The 17,120-nt window shown below is 49.7% G+C and overlaps 6 protein-coding genes across 6 annotated transcripts; 3 read left to right on the top strand and 3 right to left on the bottom strand.

The window, feature by feature from the left end:
• Positions 1-320: 320 nt before the first annotated feature.
• CI109_105958 (uncharacterized protein) lies at positions 321-4,023 on the top strand (the record flags this gene model as incomplete). Its single annotated transcript, XM_032005151.1, has 10 exons — positions 321-378; positions 448-517; positions 574-898; positions 955-1,211; positions 1,263-1,860; positions 1,914-2,144; positions 2,205-3,313; positions 3,376-3,457; positions 3,526-3,780; positions 3,853-4,023. 10 exons carry the CDS (start codon positions 321-323, stop codon positions 4,021-4,023), a joined length of 3,156 nt encoding a protein of 1,051 aa, XP_031860663.1.
• A 615-nt stretch (positions 4,024-4,638) lies between these two features.
• CI109_105957 (uncharacterized protein) lies at positions 4,639-6,725 on the bottom strand (the record flags this gene model as incomplete). Its single annotated transcript, XM_032005152.1, has 8 exons — positions 4,639-4,809; positions 4,893-4,983; positions 5,064-5,339; positions 5,409-5,615; positions 5,678-5,982; positions 6,074-6,165; positions 6,255-6,368; positions 6,470-6,725. 8 exons carry the CDS (start codon positions 6,723-6,725, stop codon positions 4,639-4,641), a joined length of 1,512 nt encoding a protein of 503 aa, XP_031860664.1.
• An 899-nt stretch (positions 6,726-7,624) lies between these two features.
• Positions 7,625-10,452, bottom strand: CI109_105956 (uncharacterized protein; the record flags this gene model as incomplete). The annotated part of the gene is made up of 12 exons (XM_032005153.1): positions 7,625-7,836; positions 7,899-8,286; positions 8,345-8,457; positions 8,509-8,813; positions 8,864-9,059; positions 9,112-9,330; positions 9,385-9,485; positions 9,534-9,760; positions 9,822-9,939; positions 10,003-10,134; positions 10,195-10,257; positions 10,328-10,452. The coding sequence occupies 12 exons, from the start codon at positions 10,450-10,452 to the stop codon at positions 7,625-7,627; spliced, it is 2,199 nt and encodes a 732-aa protein (XP_031860665.1).
• Positions 10,453-11,724: 1,272 nt separating this feature from the next.
• On the bottom strand, positions 11,725-12,986 carry CI109_105955 (uncharacterized protein; the record flags this gene model as incomplete). Its single annotated transcript, XM_032005154.1, has 3 exons — positions 11,725-12,633; positions 12,724-12,804; positions 12,936-12,986. The coding sequence occupies 3 exons, from the start codon at positions 12,984-12,986 to the stop codon at positions 11,725-11,727; spliced, it is 1,041 nt and encodes a 346-aa protein (XP_031860666.1).
• Positions 12,987-13,867: 881 nt separating this feature from the next.
• On the top strand, positions 13,868-14,488 carry CI109_105954 (uncharacterized protein; the record flags this gene model as incomplete). Its single annotated transcript, XM_032005155.2, has 1 exon — positions 13,868-14,488. The coding sequence occupies one exon, from the start codon at positions 13,868-13,870 to the stop codon at positions 14,486-14,488; it is 621 nt and encodes a 206-aa protein (XP_031860667.2).
• Positions 14,489-15,383: 895 nt separating this feature from the next.
• On the top strand, positions 15,384-16,974 carry CI109_105953 (uncharacterized protein; the record flags this gene model as incomplete). The annotated part of the gene is made up of 3 exons (XM_032005156.1): positions 15,384-15,526; positions 15,711-15,774; positions 15,847-16,974. The coding sequence occupies 3 exons, from the start codon at positions 15,384-15,386 to the stop codon at positions 16,972-16,974; spliced, it is 1,335 nt and encodes a 444-aa protein (XP_031860668.1).
• Positions 16,975-17,120: the final 146 nt, after the last annotated feature.

Below are 17,120 nucleotides of genomic sequence, written 5' to 3'. Positions count from 1 at the left end.
GAATCATTTAACCGGTGGATGGGGGTGATCCGGGGTTTATCTAAAGATAATACGTAATCATTACGAGATAAACTCGGCCAATCAAATAACGTCACGATTAGATCCATCCCGTTTCATCAACATCCACTCGTCATTTGTATGGGGCACTCGATGTCAGGTGGATTCAGTATCCATACAGTATCCACCTGATGCAGAGCCTACTTTAAATATAGTCCTGACAGGTGATCAACTTGGACACAATTTCGTCTTAAGCTTTTCAACAACATAACTTGACACTCGCTCTCACTCACAGACTTGACAGAGCGTACGACCACTACAACATGCCCGCCCCAGCCTTTGTTGCCCAGTCCATCACAGAGCTCATCGCTCTGAGAGCTGGTAAGTGAATTCTTGAGCAATCAGAAAGTCACTTTAGATGGGTTACTGACGGGCCCCGTCCCCCAATAGAGACTCAAGGAGACGTCCCAGCAGTACACACCGGTGCTGCCGAGTTTGGCGAAGAGCTCCAAACACTCACGTGAGCAGTTTTCACTCGTATTGGTGTTTTTAAACTTGATCTGACTATATATACAGCTTCTCGGATATCGGCCGAGCAGTTGACAGATTAGCAGCTCACTACGCTGCCCTTGACATCCAGCCCAAAGTCGCACAGGGCGAGATCCCTCCCGAACGCATCATCGCTGTCCTGACTTCCACCGCCATCGACGAGACCTTGCTCGAGATCGCACTCGCCAAGCTCGGATTAGCGTCTCTTCTTCTCTCCGTCAACAACTCCACAGCAGCTGTGGCGCATCTTTGCAAAGCTACGAAATCAGCGTATCTGATATACGGGAGCAAGTTTGAGAAGGTTGCTCAGGATGCTCAGGCGATGCTGAAAAAGGAGGGTGTGCAATTAGAAGTGAGCCATTTTATGAACTTGCCCAAGCAAATTTGTTGCTGATATGTTTCGCGTAGATCATTCCTGAGACACGGTACCCTCTCTGGGGTCCTGGAGGCGTTCGTGACGCCAAGATCCCTGCCTTCCCACCTCGACTCACTCCTCAACAAGAAGCGCAGCGTACGTGTGTCGTCTTGCACTCTTCCGGTTCAACCGGTTTCCCTAAACCAGTCTTTATCTCACACTACGGATTACTCGCGAATGCCGCCCAATCACTACCAAAGACTGGTTTCTCAGCGCTTCCTCTCTTCCATGGCTTCGGTCACTTCTCCATGTAAGTCGACTTTGCAACCATCGCTTGACTGGTACTGACCCCATTACTTAGCTTCCGATGTTTCTACCACGGAAAGACCTTCACACTCATGCCTCCCAACCTTCCCCTCACTTCCGCAAACATCTGTCGAATCATCCGAAAATCGCCCACACCCCCAGTCCAACATTTCGCCGTCCCTTACGTTCTCAAGCTGCTGGGAGAGACAGAGGAGGGTGTCGAGACACTTGCCAAGTTTGAGGCGGTCTCGTTCGCTGGTGCTGCTGTGCCGGATGACTTGGGTGATCGACTCGTTCAAGCTGGTGTCAACCTTATCTCCTTCTACGGTACAACTGAGACCGGTGCTCTGTTGACCTCTCGACGATCCGACTATGCAAACGACAAGGGATGGAACTGGCTCAGAGCAGAAGGTCCTATCGCCGACTACCTTGAGCTCATCCCTCAAGGTTCCGACACCTTCGAAGTCGTTGTCAAGGACGGATGGCCTGCGAAGATCATGAGCAACCGAGATGACGGTGCTTACTGCACCAAGGATTTGGTCCTCCGACACCCTGAGCACAAGACATGGTTCAAGTACATTGGTCGATTGGACGACACCCTTACCCAGACCTTGGGTGAGAAGACCAACCCAGTTCCTATTGAGCTTGCTATCGTGAGTAGTCTGTTGACCGTTCGGTATGACTTGGTGCTAATCCACTTCCGTAGCGAGGTAACTCTCCCCTTGTGGCCGAGTGTATCGTCTTCGGTGACGGTAAACCCCAAGTCGGTGCTCTCATTCTGCCCTCCGAGCAAGGTGCGGATCTCAGCAAAGACAAGAAGGCTTTCATCGATGCTATCTGGCCTGTTATTGCCGAGGCCAACGCTGCGGCTCCCACCCACTCTCGTATCCTCCCTGAGATGGTTGACATCATCCCTTACGGTACTGAGATCCCGGTTGTAAGTAGCTCCTTTGGTTCTGATGCGGATCGCTGGTAGCTGACCGTCTATGCTATACAGGCTACCAAGATGTCCATTCTTCGACCTGCTTGTTACAAGAAGTTCGCCGCTTTGATCGATGCGATCTACGACCGATTCGAGAAGGGTACCGGCGAGCCCAAGAAGGACATCACCTCCAAACCAGAGATGGAGGCTTTCCTCACCGAGACCATTCTCACGGCTCTTGGCGAGAAGGCATCCACTGGTCTTGCTCCCTCCACTGATCTCTTCGCCTACGGTGTCGACTCGCTCCAGGCCACCCGAGTCAGAAACGTCATCACCAAGTCTCTCGAGCTCGGTGAGAATGTCAAGCTTGGTCAGAACATCGTCTACGAGCACCCTTCCATCTCGCAATTGGCCGACCATCTCCTTGCCATCAAATCCGGACAGAACACCAGTAACGATCCCGCCGTCGCTCACAAGACCATGCTTGAGTTTGTCGAGAAGTACGCTGCGCAACTTGTCCGAGACGACTCTGAATCTGCCGGTCCCGCCAATGCTCAGATCAACGGTCACTCGGGTGAAGTGGTCGTCCTCACAGGTGCGACTGGTTCCCTCGGAGCCCACATTCTTGACCAACTTGTTCGACGACCGGATGTTGCCAAGGTCATCTGTCTTTCTCGAGCCAAATCTCACGAAGATTCTTTGAAACGTGTCCAGGACTCGCTTGCTCAACGACTTCGTAACCTGTCTCCTGAGGCCCAAGCCAAGATCATCTCTTTCGCTTCCGATGTCAACAAGCCCGATCTTGGACTTGCTGCTGAGCAATACGACTTGCTCCGACTTCAAGCTACCGCTGTGATCCACAACGCCTGGCCTGTCAACTTTGTCCTTTCCATCAACTCGTTCGACGAGCACATCGGTGGTGCCGTCAACTTGATCAACCTGACCCTCAAGTCTCCCAAAAAGGTCAAACCTGCATTCTTCTTCTCTTCTTCTGTCGGTACCGTTCAAGGTCGACCTGACCCTGTCGTCTATGAAGCCTTCTCTGATAGTCCCGTCACCGCCGGTGGTATGGGTTACGGAAGGAGTAAATGGGTTGTGGAGAAGATTATCGAGCGAGCTGGCAAGGAGACCGCGGCGAGAGCGGCTGTTCTGAGAATCGGTCAATTAGTCGGTGATACCGAGGCGTGAGTTTAGTGATACATACCTGACCAGCCGAGCGAGTAGCTAACAAAAGGATCGCTTGCAGTGGTGTATGGAACGAGACAGAAGCTTGGCCTTTGATGTTCCGAGCTGCCAACACTACTGGTACTCTCCCCATGTTGGAAGAGGTGAGTGCGGCGTGGATGTGCATCTTCCACGTTGTTCATTGCTGACTTGATCTCTTTGCGTTCTGCAGAAACCATCATGGCTTCCCGTGAACCAAGCTGCTTCCGCCATCGTCGAAGTCGTCACTTCCACATCTGGTTCTGCATCACCTTCCACATCTTCCGTCTACCACATCGTCAACGCCCACATCTCCGCATGGGGCGATATTCTCGCCGGTCTCAAAGCTGGTGGACTCAAATTTGACGTAGTGGACAGAACGACATGGCTTGAGAACTTGGCGAGGTCAGATCCGGACGTCACAGTTAACCCAACCTACAAGCTTCTTGTGAGTATACCACCGACGCTCCAAAGTGAAATATAATCGTATATTGACTGATGATTTTGTTCCATTCACTAGAACTTTTACCAAAATCGTATTGGAAACAAGGATGAGAGACCATTCCAAGAATTCAATGTCGACCGAGTCGAATCTGCTTCTCCTACGATGAAATCTGAAGTGGACAAGATCAACCCCGATTTAGTAGCTAGATGGGTCAAACAATGGAAACAATCTGGTTTCTTACAATAGGCGGCGGAGAGGTACTGTATGGTAGTTAGAAAAAGATGGAAGGGTTATCGGTTGGACTCATTTAGGGTGTACGGTACGGTACGGGTAGTTGTAATTATTGTATCGAGTAATGAATATAGGAATACATATCTGTTTTCAACATGGATGATGTTCAGTCTACTTTTGAGATTATGAAATCGCGCAGGAGTAAGCTGATCTGACAGAGCTGCTGGTACATTTTCCAGCTTCCAAAGACTCTGAAAGTCGCTCCTGTATATCCGCTCAACCAGATTGTGCTCAGTCCGCTTCGGGAGCTGTACGAAATACTACCTTTAGACGAATCGCACAGAGTTAACTGAGCTGGGTCGGATTACTAAATTATGCTTGCATTATATACTGTATTTGACATTCCAATTAGATTTAACCGCATCTATAAGCTTTGTTACGAAATACTCGTACTGCAGTATACAAGAAGAAAAGCAATCAAGGTAATCTGTGCTCTGCTCTGGTCTGCTCCGCACTTCTCTTCTCCCTCTTTCTTCTCCGTTCACCTCCCCCACCACCTCGACCACCGCCATCTCCTTCGGAAGGGGGGTTTAAGCTCAAATGGCAAGGAGCTCTACTTTCGCTGCTGAATCACTCGTCGTTACTATCCATCTCGTTCTCCCCCACTTCCTTATTATGTTGATTCACAGCATGTCGTCTGAACCACCAAGTCGCCGCTGAGACAGTGATGATATTGACACCGATCCATCCGAGTAAGATACCGATATTCTTTCCAATTTCGTTCTTTGTATCAAAAATGATCTGCAAGATAGGAACGAAAAACAAAACGTCAACCTGGGCACTCGGTACTTGGGACCAGTGCTGGTGCTGGCGCTACCACTTACAGTTCGGATGATACGACCACAGTTGTAGAATGGCATAGCGGCACCATATCTGTATATCCACGGTTGCAATTCATGTGGCAAAGCTGCGACACTGCAAAATCACAACCATATATCACTGTCAGTCTTTGTTCTCTCCTTTTGTGTAGAATAGCAAAACCGAAGCAGACTTACGAGACGTTGACGATAATGAGTGGAATCAAGAAGAATGCGATAAATCTCGGTCCCATAATCGTGATAGCGAATTCGGTACTGAGACCTAGGGCTGCCATACCGAGATAACTCGAGAACCACCAGAGGAAGAATCCGCCGGCGTAGGTGAAATGTGCCCCGAAGTGAATTTTGAAAGGTAGTGAGATCATGGTGAATACGAATGAGATGGGTAAGTAACAGATGAGAGGAGCGGCGATCCTGTAGATCAAATAGGATCTCGTCGTCATGAATGGACCACTAATAAGTCGGCACGCATCATCAGCTACGATCTCGTTCTACAGTGTTTACTGGTTCCGCCGCACTCACATGATTTCTCGAACGGCGTTGTTGGTCATCGTGATGATGAAACTGAGAATAAGCAGGTAAATCAATCCGACAAGTGTGATAGCCGCAGCGACGGGTTGGTTGTACGGTCTTAGATTGTTGACCGTGTAGTAGATACCGTTGTTGATTGTGGTTGGAGCTGTGACAAGGAGGTTGATGGCTGTTGCGTTGTTCGCATTGGCACCAAGACTACAATCATACCACACTCTCAGCTGACTGAAAATTGAAAAGGTTTTTTTTTGTTCACTTACTATTGTGCGACTGATTGAGCATTATATCGACTGAGGATCTGGTTCAAAGCACCTTGCATATACGGCGCCAAATAGTTTCCGACCGCATTCTCATTTCGAGCTTGAGCATAAACTACTTCGATGGCAGACGTTCCGTTGTATGATGAATTACCGATCTGTCTGGCGGTGTTCAGCAAGGCCGTCGCTCCTGCGTTGATGATGATTGCTCCCCAGGCGCCTTCTTGTACGATATTGTGTTCGACATCCGCAGCGGTGGGGAATTCGGAGGGTGAAGTGATGAAGTATTTCAAGTTGGTTTGGGCGAGCTGTACGCGCGGTCAGTCAAAAATCGAACATACAAAGAAACAAGGCAAGACAACGTCACCTGGAGACGATGTAATGATTAGAGACACTTACCAGACCTTGAGTCACGACAGAACCGACCTCACCACCATCTCTATCGATTACTCTGACCGTAAGCTTGTTCGTATATTTGTTCGCCTTCCAAACTGTTATCGCGGCGCGGGTAATGGAGAATCACGTAAGTCTTCATTACCAAATATGGTTTTGTTGTTTTGGCGAGAGGAAGTCAACTCACGGGAACCCCAGTAGACTGGTAAACATGCCCAAATGATAATGGTCATAATGACCATTGTCATACCCAAGATCTTGATAGCTATCCCTCGAAGATGTTTGATCTCAGGTGAGAAGACTGCACGAACGAACGAACAACAAATCAGTCAGTCTGGCGTTGTCACTATAGTATACGAGAAAGCGGACCGTATGACGACGGAGCGGTCGTCGATAACTCACAACTATAGCTGAATTTCTGTAATTGAGGTTTCTTTCCCCCTTGTTCCGCAGCTGAAGGTCCCCCGGTTGCTGGTCCAGCTCCAGCTCCAGCTCCTGGTCCGGATCCAGGTTTCGATCCAAGTTCCGTTACCCCATTCTGAGGTTCTGTTGCAGTCGCTGTCTTCTCATTCGGCGCGTATGACTCGGATGTACTAGGTCCGCCGTTAACGGGAAGACCAGCGTTGTTGGTATGATCACCGTTCGAAGTTGCTGTCATTGTGGATGATAATGAGGGTGATTCTTGTGTGTTTGACATCTGATTGTCGTTGTCCTTCGCTCTCCGAAGTATACTGATCGTCAGATGAAAGATGTGATCCGCTGCGGTCGGTGTGTTCTTTTTATATCCAGATGGGGAGACCGGTGGGACTATGTTAGATGACTAAGACTCTGTGATCCGTTGGTAACGAACGACATACATGTCAAGTAGCTCGAGAATCTGTAGCGAACGAATGATGTTATAAACCAGTCAGTCTTGCTCGGCTTAGATTAATCTACTTTACTAATTGTACCCAACGCCGAGGTGATCGAACACACAACACCGAGTGGTAGATCTCTGTCATCCACACGGATGAGCATGCCCGCTTTTGACCATCCACCCCTCCACCCTCCACCCCTCCTCAAACAGCGAGGAAGCCAAGCCAAGCCAATCCTTATAACCCTATCATGTGCGCGCCCCTGTCCATAATTGGAAACCTCGGTCATTGACCTGGATGGAAGTTCACACCACCGAGCTTTGTGCCTGACTAATCAAACATTCTCAATCAATCACCTCGGTCCGTGCGTTTCCCTCGGGTCCGCTTACATCCGCAGCCGGGGTATGCATACTGTAGTAAAGCTGACTGATTGGGTGGATAAGCAGTCGTCAATAGCCCATCCCCGGCCTTCCACCTATGCTTTTCGTGCATCCATCTCATTGCAGGTTTCGAGCAACGAAATACATGTCCCCATTATCTGTACCCTTGCCGACTACACTACTAGTTCATTTTATTTTTAGAGACTCATAGATGGGAAATGTTTAAGAATCGAACGCCAAACTTTCCTTTGCTAGTCACTAAAACTGACCAAAACAATTATGCAAAACAAGCCCCTCCCCGCTTTCCATTAGCTCACGTCGGTTTAATGACCGTTCAAGCCATTCCTGTTCCCGTTCATACTACTCAATGCCTCGTCGGCTTGGGCCAAATCCTTCTCAGACAACTTTCTGCCACCAGAAGGTGTAGCAGTACCGGAAATAGCTGATGCAAGCGAGTCGGATCGGTTTCGAGGCTTCATGACAAGAGGGAAGGGGTAGTGGTTCTCATCGTCGTCGTCGTTGATTCCTCGCCAGCCTATAACACGTAGATATGGTCAGCTGAGTCAGAATCACGTTACACAAATCTCAAAGACTCACTCTTGGCGCCCATGTAATCCTGTGTACCAAGATGCTCCATCTCCTCCGTCAAGGTCGCGTAATCACCAGGTGTCATCATACCTGTCCTCATCCTAGGACTGCCAGGAGCACTGAGAGGAGCGCTGAGACGTTGCACGCCAGTGAAGTCGGGCTCCTCGTCGTCGAACGAGTCGGGGTAAGCTCGTCGAAGAGCAAGTTGTCGGGCCTTGACGTATTCCAAACCGAGAGACTTCCAGTCGAGAAGCTCTGAGAGTCGCTCGGTTCTGTTACGCTGGTTGATACGTTGTCGTCGAGACTTGGTGGAGAAGTTCATGAGTTGGTTGGTGAGTTGGTTGACCGAGTCGTCCACACTTTGACCCCGTCGGTCGACAATGTAACAACCATAGTCCTAAGATTCCATAAGCACCTCGTGCAAACAAGCAGCTCATCTGATGCTCATCACTCACGTCGGGGGTTTCGAGAAGGTCCTCCATGAAACAACCGAAACCAGACAAGTTGGTGGTCACATTGGGGATACCCATGACAGTACACTCAGCGGGAGTGTAGCCGAAAGGCTCGTCTGCAAGAAGTCATTAGAACATGTTTTCCAGGCAGACTGAGCCACGCTTACAGTAACTGGGGAAGACACCCAAGTGACAACCTCGCACAAACTCCTCGTAATCAAGACCCAAGATAGGGTTGTTCGAGTTCAAGAACTCTGGGTGGAAGATGACCTTGACCCTGTCCTGAGGTCGGTTGAAGAGCTGAACTCGTCGGATCTGGTTGAGGATGGGGTCGCTAGCGTCGTCGGCCATGTTGTGAGTAACAACTGGGGGGAGTGAGTTTCGCTTGAGAGCAAAGACTCGTCGCTTGAGCAAGATCTTGTCCTCGCTGGACAACAAGTCCTCGGCGTTGGGCACCTCGGTTCCGTGCTCGCTGTTACCAGGTCAGCAGCATTCAGGCACTCGATGTACTTCTTCACTCACCCAGAGTACCTCGCTGCGTGCTCGAAGATTCGCTTGCTGATTCTCGCTGTAACCTGGTTGACGCACTCCTTCAACTGCTGAGTGACGGCTTGACCCTTGAGCGCTTCGATTGTGTAGGAGTTGGTGGCCGCAGGCATGATAATGAAAGCAACAACAGTGGTCTTCGATCCCATCTTTTGCAAGCGGTGGTTCAATCCTAGCAGCAGAGTTAGCTAGCTCCTCGACCAGAAAGTAGCTGTTAAACTTACTGGCCAAACTCTCAATGAACATGTCAACACCCTTGTTCCTAAACTCGTATCGACCGGCAGTGAACATGTAGATGGTGTTCTCAAGATCGAAGTCGTAATGTCCGTAGAAGTGACCCCTGATGAAATCGTTGATCTTCTCCTTTGATTGAACGTGCAAGTTCTGGAACTCGTGCATGGCCGCGAACTTCTTAACGTTGAGACCGTTTGGCAGAACACCGTCTGCAAGGGAGCCGGTCAGAATATTTTCGCTTGAACAGATCACCAAAGACTTACCAGGTTTTCGCTTGAGGAGATGTTCACTCTCGAAGGCTGTGATGTGACTGACGGTCGTGAAGACGTCCGCACAGTGCGCTGCTGATCTCTCGATACAGTATCTGCCGAACAATCAGACCAATCTCGTACTTTCAGTGCAGTTAGCTCACCTGTGGTAGATACCTCGCTTCCCAGCTTCGTGGTCTACATCAAAGTATTGCAAGTTGTTGTAAAAGTCTACACTACCCGCACAAAGGTATCGACCGAGCAAGGTAGCGTGAGTGGTGAAGATTGTGGTAACGTCGATATGTCGCTTTCGGCACAAGGGGATGGCGAGACCGGCTTGCCATTCGTGGAAGTGGGCGATGATGGCAGTTTCAGTTTCACGGGCGGCGAACTGTAATGAAGGCCTATCGTTAGCTGGTGTACGTATTCCAACGCGGGAAGGTGCTGCTCACCTCTCCGAGGAACCAGGCGACCATGTAACCGAAAACGATAGTCTCGTTGGTCTCGTGGTCATTAGGAGGGGAAGGGATACCGGCGAGGTTCCAAAGGTCCGTCTTCCACTCGTCCATTCTACAACACAGAATATCAGCTGAACTATCCCGTAGGCATCAGGGAGCGAACGTAGCTACTCACCGGTCGTAACAAGATCCAGTGTCAAAGAGCAAGACTCTGGGAGCACCCTCAATAAGCCATCGACCGTAGATGAGCTTGACACCTCGCTCCTGCATAGACTTGATGGTGAGAGCGAAAGCAGATCCTGGCTCACTGCGGGAGAGGGATTGTCAGCTTGTACTACATAGATCAAGCTAGCAACATGAGACTTACGGTTCTTCCGACTCTACCTCCATAGGAGCAGATTTGTATGACAAGGGACCGATCAAACATGCCCTATAAGTTGGATGATGCAATCAGTGTCCATCTCACTGGACCGCCAACAGGACATTGCAGCTGAACGTACCTATCACCGTATTCTCTCACTGTCACGGGGACCTTTGTCTTGATGACTGTGTAAATACCACCAACCTTGTTGGCTACTTCCCACGCACACTCGAAGAGCAAGGGGGAGTGAACGGATCGCGGCATCTTTGGTTGTAAGGTCTCGAGGGTTAATTAGGGCTTATAGATGAGGATGAAGTACGAGCGAATGGGTTTAACTCGGGTTTCGTATTGATAAATAGTTGAGCTGGGGCAGGGATGAGACGAGGCAAAGTCAGCTCACTGTGTCCTTGTGTCAAAGGGGTTTTGAGAGCAGACATGTGAGGAAAGGCAGCTGAAGGATGGGGGAGCCGCCGGCTCTAGCTATGGCTGTAGAATGAGGAGAGCGTTTCAAAGGGAGTTTGAGCGGCTATGCCGACGGCAATGACAACGACCGAAGGAGTGGTTCTGAACCCTTGTCGACCAACTTCCACACCCTCTAAAAAAGAGCAGGAGGAGGTGGGTGATTGCTGTCGACCAGTATTGATAGTGCTGGTCTCCAACACCCATACCTCACCCCGCTTTCTCCCAACATTCCAACGTCCCTAAGCCCCACACTCCGAACCGAGGGAGGTTGGAGAGCCTTGGTCGTTCGCTTTTGCTACCACCTTGGGCACAGTCTCTCTGTTGTCACTCACCTTCCGACCTGAATGCCTTGTCCTTTTCGCTCAAAGTTTGTTGATTGAGAAGGGGAGATGTTGAACAAGAGCAAAGCAAAGATGATAGAAGTGGAGAGTGTGTGCGGACCCTTTGGATGAGAATCAGTCAGTGATTGTGGGATGTGTGGATTTGATTCAACCAACCTGACCAACGAGAATGACGGGGCGCATGTGGTGGATGCTAGTGGGGCCAATCATGACATAATAATTTCCTTAAACAGTAATTGCGGTACTCAGGGGCCCCCGGTTTCCCTAATAATCCGGCTCAAAGAGGAAAGACGTCATAGCTTGGTCCAATCCCGTGCAAGACAGGATGAAACGCGGGTCACTCCAGCTTTTTTCTTTAGCGAGAAGTTAGGTAACGATTTTGCCTCATCCATGAACATGGGGTATATTATTGTAGCGAAGCGAAGGTGTAGGTTGGGATGGGAATGGGGAGACACGGAGATGGAAAAGGTGGGGTCCTGAGTGCTGCGAGCTCCTGATCAGATGCTTGGAGAGATCGCTTGCTGAGTTACCGTTCCGCCAGGAACCACCCCCTTCCCATTTTTTCAATTGCATAAAGTAAGAGACAGTTGCCATTGCCGGCGGTTCCCAACGGCATTGGGAATTGAGCAACTGCCGAATGGTTTGCTTTTGGGGGACAACGACCGGTAGTAGTACAGGTACATCGTTACGTTTAGACGGTATGTGTGTGATCTACGACGAAATTTATGCACAATCACCAGCCACTTCCCAGTAACGGAACTCTACTCCAGAACGACGGAGTCCTGTCTTCCACCACCACCGTTTCCTGAGCAGGCTCGTTTATCACTCCCTCTTTATCCAACTCTTGCACCTCTCCCGCGAGCTGTTGTGGCACTTCCACGATCTCCTCATCCACCTTGTTCCCTTCCTCCCTATCCCATTCTCTGCCTAGTACTTCCTCAATCTCCCACTTGATCCCTTCTTCGGACCTCTTCCAACCGAAATCGACGATAAATCCAAGACCTTGCCAACTCAGATCTACATATCCAGGTGGGAGAGGTCGTTTCCGTCTTTCTTTCCTCGTTGTTTGAGCCTCGGCAGACCGAACAGAAGGGGAAGGGGTAGTGGACGGTCGGATAAGTTGATCGAATATACTTCTGACTCTTGTGGCGCTGCCAGTCGCCATTTCGCTTTGGTTGGTGGGATTAATCGTAGATATTATTAGGTGTTTGATAGTTTCGAAAAATCGTTGTAAGTCACGTCGAACTTCGGAAAGAGTGAGGGTATCTCTCAACAGCTTCTTCCAATCCTGGGCAACTCCGGTCTGTCCTTCATCCGATCCGGTCTTCTCTCCCACCGTGGTGGCCTGTTCTACCTCCACTTGCTCAGTAGTCGCTTCCACCTCAGATGTGGATTGCGGAGCAGACTTCATCCTCGCCTGCGTTGATTGAGCCTTATCCCTCGCCAAGGCTTTTGCCAGCTCTCTATACCCCACCAGGCTTGGATCCCATATTCTACCACCGTTGAAGTTCATCCATGCTCGATTCGGTATCGGTGCTGTAAGGGGGAGTGAAGAAAGGGTGATATTCGTCGTGCTCGTCAGAGAAGGAGGGGTATTGATGAAAGGCGAATTGGGGGATGACGAGAAGAATAGTATGGACAGCTTTAACGGAATGTCAGTATGAAGGGTCTTAGGTGGTCAAGTACAGCCTGGGGATCAATTTGGCTACGTTTAGGGGCCTGGTAGACTCACAAGGGATATACAGTATCCACACGGCTTGACAGCGACGAACACCGCAGCTGCAAAGAGTGCAAGGAGGAACGGAGATGCGGCCTGTGACCGTCCAGGAATGAATGAATATCAGTGTGCCGTCCCTCTCTTCTGTCGTTTGTTTTCGGTGCATGTATCATAGTATTGTGCTTTATAGCTCATGGCAATATCCCGTATCGATAATCATGACTCACCGGAACGGGTACGAGAAGGAAAAATATCAGAATATGTTTGAGGCACATCATCTTGCTAAAGTCGAATTCTCTTCCGCCCACGACAAAGTCAGAAAAGGACTGCTTGATGGATCGTCTCGCCAAGGGAGCGACGTTTCTTGACGTTGTTCGATGACAAAGAGTGTCGCACTGTGTGCCGTTTCGAATATGTATTCATGACACAAAAGAACATGAACTTCGGTTCGGTCGAGCTGGCGTTGAACGCGATTCGGAGTCACGTGACTGCAGAGTGGAGGTTGTTTCAGGTAGGTCGTCCAATGCATGTGCACTGTGTGGCACTTAAAAGGTTATGTGTGTATGTGTCTGTGTGCGTCTGGACGAGGTCAATGCTTTACATCAATCCTTCTTTGTTCATCATCGAGACTTCTACAGATTAACTATAAGTCTGACAAGCATCACTGAACTGCTCCAATCACCTTGCTGTTATAGTATACAGGCAGAGTCGTGCCAACAGCGCATCGACATCATGCCGGTGAGTAAACGAAGGTTACATACCTCCCATCCTCGCACGACGCTGACGTCCGTGTTGTGTTGCAGCCCACAACTCGCTCACATACCTCGTACACTGCCTCAATCGGTAGACTTCCACTCGAGCTTATCCCACTCGTCCTCAATCACCTCAACGGCACTCACCAGCAAGAGACCCTCGCAGCATGTTGTCGTTTGTCGAAGTGTGGTTCAAAATCGGCTGTCCTATCCTCTATCAAAGTCTCTAAATCGGAGAGAAACATTACAATCCGGGAGTCAGCTATCATCGTGATAGAAAGACAATGCAAGCAGAGTTGCGAGAACAGCTGCTCTCGTATGTCCACCACGCCACTCTGATTGATCACAGTGAGGGTTGGTGCCGGGAGAAAAGAGGAAGGACGAGCTTCAAGCTTCCTGGATTGAAAATGTTACGCTTCGATAACGTCGATCACCCGCATCAAGAGGGTCGGTGCACTTTGATCAAGCATCTTCGACCTAAAACAATCGTCTTCTTCTCTCACAATTACATCGACGTGCAAGATATGCCACCAAGTTTGTACGCTTGTTGCGAGGAGATCGTGTCCGTCATGCCCCCATGTTGCGAACATTTGCTTATTCAATTACACAACCTGATGGCCGGTCCTCGACTTTGCAAAATCACATACGTCTTCCACACCCTGCCCTCGACAGCATCTTGGTACTCCGGCAGTTTACCTTTCCGATCAATGGTCGAAGAGCTGAAGCCTTTGAGCTGCGTCATATCCGCCTTTCCATCCAACATACAAGTAGTCATCGTCAATGCAGGATCGCTACGCCCACACAGAAGCAACGGCGTTCTGTGGAAGAGAACTACCGAATCCGATGATGCCCAAGTCATCATCATGGACCAATTAGAAGAAGTGCTTCGAGACGAGGGTAATTCACCAGAACAAGTGAGGAAGAATATGGGTAGAGTGTGTTTCATTACCATGAAGGAGTATTTGATGAGAGAGAAGTGGAAGGGTATCATTCCGGAAGAGACAGCGAGGGATTGGTTGAACCATTAAGAGAGGGAAAGGCTTGACGACACGCGGTGGACTATGGCCCTCAGGTAGAGCGAACTGGTAGATCATTCGCGTTGCATCATACTATCATGTACTCTCAAAATGTGCATGTTTCTCATCATTGCGTCAACTCGCGAACGATTGTTGTCGAAACCTGCGACGGAACCGCACACCAAACATCGATGAGATAAGGTGCAGTAGTGTCGTTTAAGGTGAGGCTGCGCAGTGACGCGTAGTACTGACATTGCAACTGTCTACGGGATTGTCATTCCGTCTTTTGCATACGAGGTCTCCGCTTCATTCGTTTCTCGCTGCTCAATCAGACGCAGCCTCGTCTGTTACTAGTAGACTGCTTTAGCTTTTTCACTCGATCACTGTATGCTGATACTGTAATCTTTGGATCAGTCCAACTTCGCCCGCGTCCTCGCAAAAGGTCGCTTAGTACGTTGAGAATGCAGAAAAGTCTCTGTCATCCTACAATGGCGACGATGGCGACGCAGCAGGGTGCACCTCCTCAAGCTTATAGATACACGTCGTCTCACTGTATCTGACGGTCTCTCGTCAACGGGATGATGTACTGTAGTGACGTGGAGTTATTCCGAGAAGCGCGGTTATCTTCTTCCACGCGAGTTGTCGTATCACACATACACTTCCCCTGAGTGAGGACCGCCGTTCACTAACTCTCGTTCGACAAGTGTAAGACGCATGCACTGGATGCGTGTTTTTGACATATTCTAGTGTCAAACTTGCTTGCACTTACTCTCCCCCACCCCTCTCACTCGATAACCAACCCACGGCTTCACATCCTCGTCGACCCGTGCGAAATTATACCAAGTCCGTCCCCCCCAAGCACGTTCCTCCCTTCCTTACTCCGTTACTCTCTTCTTCACTGGCCATCATGTCAACTTCACCGGCTACACACGAATCATACCTCGTCGTAGGAGGTTGTGGATTCTTGGGTCGACATATCGTCGAGCAGTTACTAGGTAGAGGTGAGACGCAAGTGTCGGTGTTTGACATCGTCCAGAGACATTTCGACAGGTGAGTGCCGTGTTTGTGGATATCTTCAAGGTTTCGTCATGCGAATCCGGAACGAGGATGAGGTTGTGGATGTGTTTGGCTTAACACACACACAGAGCGTGGATAGGTGCTGGATGTCTTTCTCCGCGCAGCCGTTGTGAAAGTTTGTTACAGTCATACTGATCATACCATTGACCTACCTTAGCAACGTCACATTCTACATTGGTGATCTGTCCAAGCCCGAAGATGTGGAGAATGCCTTGCACAAGGTGAGTATGTAGGGCAGTCATGTCTGTGGTCAATGCTGACAGATCTCCTGTCTGGTCTCGCTCTCCTTCTAGTCCAAAGCAACCGTCATAATCCATACTGCGTCCCCCACCCACGGTATGGGTCGAGCGATCTACGAAAAAGTCAACGTCACCGGTACTCGTACGCTTCTCGACGCCGCTCTCTCCTCCTCATCAAGCGTCCGCAAAGTTGTCTACACTTCTTCGGGCGGTGTCATCTACTCTGGTTCAGAAGACATTGTGAACGTCGACGAACGTATCGATTACCCCGCCCAACCTCTCGATGCGTACAACGAGACCAAGGTCGCTGCTGAGAAGATGGTGTTGGCCGCCAACGGGGAAGAAGGACTTTTGACATGTGCGATTCGACCTGCTGGAATCTTCGGTCCTGGCGATCGACAGATGATCAATGGGTTCTACGAGGTCGTCAAGAACGGTCAAACGAAATGGCAAATCGGGAACAACTCCAACTTGGGCGATTTCACCTACGTCGGTAATGTCGCTCATGCACATTTGCTCGCCGCCGACAAACTCGGTACCAAGTACCCATACTCATCATTGAGAGATCCGATCAAGTCTATCGACATTTCGCTGGGCGAGCATAGAATCCCTACTTCCCAGGCGAGACCTATTGGACCAAACACGAACCCTTCGGAAGAAGATTTGGCTGTCGCGAGAAAGTTTGAAAGTGGTCAAGTGGACGAATCCGACTTAAGACCCGTCCTCCGAACTAAGATGGATCATTTCTCTGCCCAATCAAGTCTAGCAGACGAAGAAGATGAAAGCGGTTCCGGTGTCAGTGCTGGAGGGATCGACATTGCCGGTCAAGCATACTTTATCACGAACGGTGAACCGATTTACTTCTGGGACTTTGCCAGAACGATCTGGAGACAATTGGGTCATGTCCCAGCTTATGTGATCGTCTTACCGACGGCACTTGGACTTATCCTCGCAACATTGGCGGAACTGTTCTCAAAGTTTTCAGGCAAAGAACCGGGATTCACAAGATTCAGAGTCAGTCAAGCGACCCAACAGAGATTCTACGATATCGAGAAGGCCAGGAGGTTGTTAGGTTATGAGCCGGTGGTCGGGTTGGATGATGGGATGAACAGGTGGACAAGCTGGTATAGAGGAGAGTTGGAGAAGCAGAGGGAAGTGCAGGAGAACGAGAAGACAAAGTGAGGAAGAACGATGGAGAAAAGCAATTAATGAGATAAGTTCTTTGACAACGGGGAGAGAACATTGCAAAGTCCTGAGTAGGGGTAGGGGTAAGGAAATTTCTGTGTACATAGGTCTGTATATCCATTAGATCAGTAAACAAAAGATTG

This window comes from Kwoniella shandongensis, chromosome 11 (assembly GCF_008629635.2).
Source record: "Kwoniella shandongensis chromosome 11, complete sequence".
In the NCBI taxonomy this organism is placed as follows: Eukaryota; Fungi; Basidiomycota; class Tremellomycetes; order Tremellales; family Cryptococcaceae; genus Kwoniella; species Kwoniella shandongensis.
This window is presented reverse-complemented; position numbering and strand designations above follow the sequence as displayed.